This window comes from Cornus florida, unplaced genomic scaffold (genome assembly GCF_030987335.1).
Source record: "Cornus florida cultivar Cherokee Brave unplaced genomic scaffold, ASM3098733v1 CherokeeBrave_3.0.0_Hap2_Chr01, whole genome shotgun sequence".
Classification (NCBI taxonomy): Eukaryota; Viridiplantae; Streptophyta; class Magnoliopsida; order Cornales; family Cornaceae; genus Cornus; species Cornus florida.
In genome coordinates, this window is record NW_026775571.1 from 26,468,756 (window position 1) to 26,474,316 (window position 5,561).

The 5,561-nt window shown below is 35.8% G+C and overlaps 1 protein-coding gene across 1 annotated transcript; it reads left to right on the forward strand.

Annotated features, from left to right (window-relative positions):
• The first annotated feature begins 450 nt into the window (after positions 1–450).
• LOC132270131 (uncharacterized) lies at positions 451–1,863 on the forward strand. The gene is made up of 2 exons (XM_059771336.1): positions 451–940; positions 1,244–1,863. Exons 1-2 carry the CDS (start codon positions 451–453, stop codon positions 1,861–1,863), a joined length of 1,110 nt encoding a protein of 369 aa, XP_059627319.1.
• The last annotated feature ends 3,698 nt before the right edge of the window (positions 1,864–5,561 follow it).

Sequence of the window (5,561 nt, forward strand, 5' to 3'; positions counted from 1 at the left end):
GTCTCAGTCCTATGATGTTTGGCATGCTACCATATATGGTGTTGTGATTCTCAATCCTGAAAATCCATCTGCTAAAGACAAGATAGTTGTAGCTAATGATAGGTAGGCCAAACATGTTCTTTTCTGTGCCTTAAAGCAGCAAGAATTTACCAGAGTGAAGAATTATAAGACAGCCAAGGAAATGTAGGATTCACTTCAGGCAGCTCATGAGGGAAACAAGGTTATAAAGGAAAACAAAATTCAGCTTTTCAAGATTCAATATGAATTTTATAAAATGGAAGAAAGAGAAATCATTGTAGAATATATGTTCAAAATCAATGATCTTGTAAGCAATAAGAGAGCTATTGGTGAAAACATTAAAGATTCTGATGTGTGTAAGAAAATTTTAGATCTCTCATTTCTAGATCCAATGCTAAGGTCACTATTCTAGAAGACAAAGATCTGTCCAACATGAAGATTGATGAACTTCAAGCATCTCTCACAGCTTATGAGATGAGAGTTGGTCATCCTACTTTGCATAGAAGAGAAACAGAACTCAAAGCCAAGGAGAATGTTAAAGAAGATGAGTCTAAGTCAGAAGATGATCTTGAAGAGGATGAAGTGGCGTACCTTGCTAAGAAATTAAGAAAATTCAAGTTTAAAAGGAAATCTCAGTTGCAAAATCTAACATGCTATGGGTGTGGCAAGCCTGGTCATATTGTATCTAAGTGTCCTAACTCTAAAGGGCAAACTCAGAGAAAGTTTGAAGGACTTAACAACAAAGGAAGGTTTGGAAGAAAAGCCTTATTTTCAGACTGGGAAACAGCCATTGAAGAAGAAGAGAAACCTAAAGAAGCTCAAGAAGATGAATGTTTATTCATGGCCATTCTAGAACCATCAAAAGATTCTGTTGAAACTGAAGAAGATACTGACACAGAGATTAAGGAAATTCTGGAAGAATGTGAAATACTTGTTATGAAGTGCAATTAACAAAAATCTCAAATCAGAAAGCTAAATTCAGAACTATTAAAGTCTAGACAAATTCTTACCAAACACTTAAAACTCAAATTGTCAACTATGTGTTCAATTTCCCTTATTTTCCTAAGCATACTCAAGGTTCAGAGTAACTCTCAGTGGTCTACTAAAAGATGCAAGGAAGAACTGTCTACCATACTTGAGGAGAGATCTCTGAAAATGGCTGAAATTTAGAAACAATCCACTAAGCAAATTAGGAAGACTGGAATTGGATATGTATGTGATTCAGCTGCTAAGATTAATCAAAAACACTCAACATTTGTGAAGGCCACCACTGGAGAAGTATATGCAAGATATCCCATTGTAAAACCTTTGAGATCAAGGTTTAATATTTTTGATAACATCCAATATCCTTTGAGTTTCAATCAGAGAGACTTTGTTACATCAGTTGCAAGGAACTTCAAGATCACTAAGATGTATATGAAGAAGTCAGACCTAACTCAAGGAGTGAAAGTTAAAAATAAAGGGTCAGTGGTGAAATCTAAGATGATGTGGATCCCCAAGAAGCTGAACTCTATAAGTCTTCTTATGTATACAGCTTTTAAAGCCTGTAATACTCAGGATAAATGGTATGTTGACAGTGGCTGTTCGAGACACATGATAGGTGATGGTTCCAAATTTAACTCCTTACAGCAGTTTGATGGTGGAAATGTTATATTTGGAAACAATCAAAGAGCTAAGATTGTTGGAATTGGCACTATGAGTAACTCTAAAGAATTACTAGAGATTCAAGAAGTTCTATTGGTTGAAGGGCTTAAACATAATCTCCTAAGTGTAAGTCAATTGTGTGATAGTGGGAAAGAAGTCTGTTTTAACAAAGAAAGATGCAATGTGATTGATCTGGAATAAAAAAAAAATTCTGTTCTTAGCTAGTAGATCTTCAGGAAATGTCTACACAGTCACTGAAGAAAGTCAGGTCACCCAATGTAATTTAACAACCTGTGATGAAGCTAAGTTGTGGCACAAGAGGTTAGGTCATCTTCATTCAAGGAAAATGTCCAAGATATTGAAGCTAAAAGCTGTTAAAGGTCTACCTGACATTTGTTTTAAGGATGATCATCTTTGTAAAGCATGTCAACAAGGAAAACAAACTAAAGTTTCATTCCATTCCAAGGAAATCAACTCCTCTAAGGCACTTGACCTGATACATATGGATCTTTGTGGACCTACCAGAACCACAAGTATTAGTGGTAGTAAGTATTTTATGCTACTCCTAAAAGAAAAGTCAGAGGCTATTACACACTTTATTAAGTTTGTCAATCTTGTTGAAAATGAGAGGAGCTGCACTATGAAGAAACTCAGGTCCGATTTTGGTTCTGAGTTCACCATAAAAGAATTTGAGCACTACTGTGATGACAAGGGAATCAAAAAGGAATTCTCGGCTGTTGCTACACCTCAACAGAATGGAGTTGTGGAGAGAAAGAACATAACAGTTCAAGATATGGGAAGAATAATGTTGCTTGAAAAAGGTTTGGCAAAAGGATTTTGGGCTGGAGCTGTAAGTACTGCTGTGTACATCATCAATAGGGTTCTTCTTAGACCAAATTCAACTAAGACACCCTTTGAATTATGGTATAGAAGACCTGCAACAGTTCATTATTTCAAAATATTTAGCAACAAGTGTTATATACTTAATTACATTGACAATTTGGGGAAGTTTGATTCAAAATCTGATGAAGGTATATTTCTGGGGTATTCTACAAAAAGCAAGGCTTATAGATGCTACAACCTTAGGTCTTCGAAGGTGGTTGAGTCAATCCATGTTAAATTTGATGAAAATCCTCAAGTGATTCTGACTGAAGACAGCAATAATACAATTGGTTCAAATGAAGTCAGCTATTCAGTGATTGAACCTGAGAATTCAAAAGAAACTACTTACCCAGTGCTACAGACGCAGGTTCAAGCTGAAAACATTATTGGTTCATCTCCAGCTGGAGTTCAAACAAGGAATAGGAAGAAGTTAACTGAGTTAGAAGCTGAAGATAACAAAGAATACAGCCACTTTGTAATGTTGTCATCTATTGAACCTAAATCTTACTTTGAAGCTAAGAAGATTGAGGATTGGGTTGTAGCCATGCAAGAAGAACTGGATCAAATTAACAAAAATGATACTTGGATACTGGTACCTAGACCTACAAACAAAAATGTTATTGGCTCTAAATGGATTTACAGAAATAAGATGAATGAAAAAGGATCTGTGATCAGGAATAAAACAAGGTTGGTGTGTAAAGGCTATACACAACAAGCTGGAATTGACTATGATGAAACTTTTGCTCTTGTGGCTAGAATGGAGTCCATAAGAATGTTGTTGTCCTTTGCATGTCACAAACAAGTCAAGGTGTACCAAATGGATGTCAAATCTGCTTTTCTAAATGGAGACCTAAGTGAGGAAGTTTATCTAGAGCAGCCTGAAGGTTTTAAAGATTCTGAATATCCCTCTCATGTATTCAAACTAAGCAAAGCCTTGTATGGTCTTAAGCAAGCTCCCAGGGCCTGGTATGAAAAATTACATCAGTTCTTAATTGAACAAGGCTTTCATAGAGGCAAAGTTGACAACACTCTGTATGTCAGGATTCATCAAGATCAGTTTCTAATTCTTCAAATCTATGTAGATGACATCATGTTTTGTGGTTCCAACACTTCATTAACATCAGAGTTTGCCAATCTTATGAAAACAAGATTTGAAATGTCACTTTTGAGCACTCTCAAGTATTTCTTAGGACTTTAATTTTGCTCAAACATCCAAAGGAATTTTTATTGCACAACAGAAATATGCTTCAGAATTACTCAAGAAGTTCAACATGAATGATAGCAAGCCTGTTTCAACACCATTGTGTCCAAATACTAAACTGTCATTTGATTATACCTCAGAAGTAGTTCCATCCACACTTTATAGATCTATCATTGGCCTCTAGACCTGATATCATGTACTCAGTAGGATTGGTAGCTAGATTTCAAAGTAATCCCAACATGTTTCATCTCTAGGCTGCCAAACGTATTCTCAGATATGTTAAGGGCACAATCTCTTATGGTCTACATTACATTTTTTCTCCAACAATGACTATAGCTGCATTTTCAGATGCTGATTGGGGTGGCTCTTTACCTGACAGAAAGAGAACTTCTGGCTGTTGTTACATTCTTGGCTCTAATGTAGTCTCTTGGCTTAGCAAAAAATAAGACACAGTCTCTCTCTCTACTTCAGAAGCTAAGTATATTGCTGCCTCTCAAGCTGGTTCTCAATTACTTTGGATGCAGTCTACTCTGACAAATCTTGGCCTTCAATTCTCCATGCCTCCCAAGCTCCTTTGTGACAATCAAAGTGATATTGCCATCAGTAAAAATCCCACATTGCATTAGAAGAGCAACCATATAGATATCAGGTATCATTTTCTCAGAGACAAGGTTCAAAAAGGGTTTATTGATATTACTTCTCTACCAATAGAAGATCAACTTGCAAACATCATGACTAAACCTCTTCTTCCGCACAGATTTTTAACCCTTCAAGATCTTCTAAGGGTTGTTCCTCTACCTCTTTAACCTTACTATTGTTGGTCCTACTCCCTTTTGACCTTCAATGTCAAAAAGGGGGAGAAAATGACTAAAATAAGGATAGTGTCACATGCTATTCTTATCACTATTTGATGAGCGCTGAAAAGTGCGCATTTAAACCCCTTAAGCTTGAGTGTTCTAGGACCTTTATCTATCTTATTTTTTTATTTTAGTACTTATTTATGTTTTTGTCTATTTCAGGTCAATAATGTTAAAATGGGCTAAAAATGGTTTCTTAAGGCCTTTTTGGAGTCAAACTAAGTCTTAGTGATGATCCGGAGCAAAAAGAGGCTGATTTGGAGCAAAAAGAGGCTGATGCTGAAAATCTGCAAAGTTAGATTGATCGAAAATCAAAGTTTGATCGATTGAACTTTTTCTTTGATCGATCGAACTTTTGCTGGCAACGAGCTGTCTTATTCCTGTGCGCACCCAAAAGTCCACCTACCACATAGTACAGGATTAAATATTTTTGAAGCTATATTCCTGACTTAGTGAATAAGAAAAGGACCTTCTATATAAAGGGAAGTGACCCATTTTGTAAAGAAGCTTTTATCATTTTTATTTTTTACATTGTATTTTTTATTTCTCTCTAGCAAAGTTAGAGATTAGGGTTAGAAGAAAAGGGGGAAGTGGAGGCACATCTCAAAATCCATCTCTAGACCCACTCTCTCTTCATCTCTAGAGCTTCAAAGAAGAAGAAGAAGAAGATGGAGCCATATTTGGAGCTTGATTTCATACCACATCTACCTCCTCCATGATTAGCTAGATCTACACTTAGGGCTTGGATGAGCCCTAAGTCTTGTGTAATCTAAACCTTGTATTTCTATTTTTGGGGATTTATATATATTGTTGCGATTAGTGTTCTAGCCTTGTGAATTTAATGAATCTTGATATATTTCTATGATTTCTGTAGTTTAATTCTTCCTATTAATTCTCTAGTTTATTTACATGTCTATGTGTGATTAAATTAGGAATTATTTCTTACATGATTCATATGG

Excerpts from the sequence above, each read along its gene's own strand:
- LOC132270131 (XM_059771336.1), top strand. The coding sequence starts at position 451 with ATGAAGATTGATGAACTTCAAGCATCTCTCACAGCTTATGAGATGAGA. Across the intron at positions 941-1,243 it reads TAAGGAAATTCTGGAAGAAT|CTGCTAAGATTAATCAAAAA; the intron begins GTGAAATACTTG and ends TATGTGATTCAG.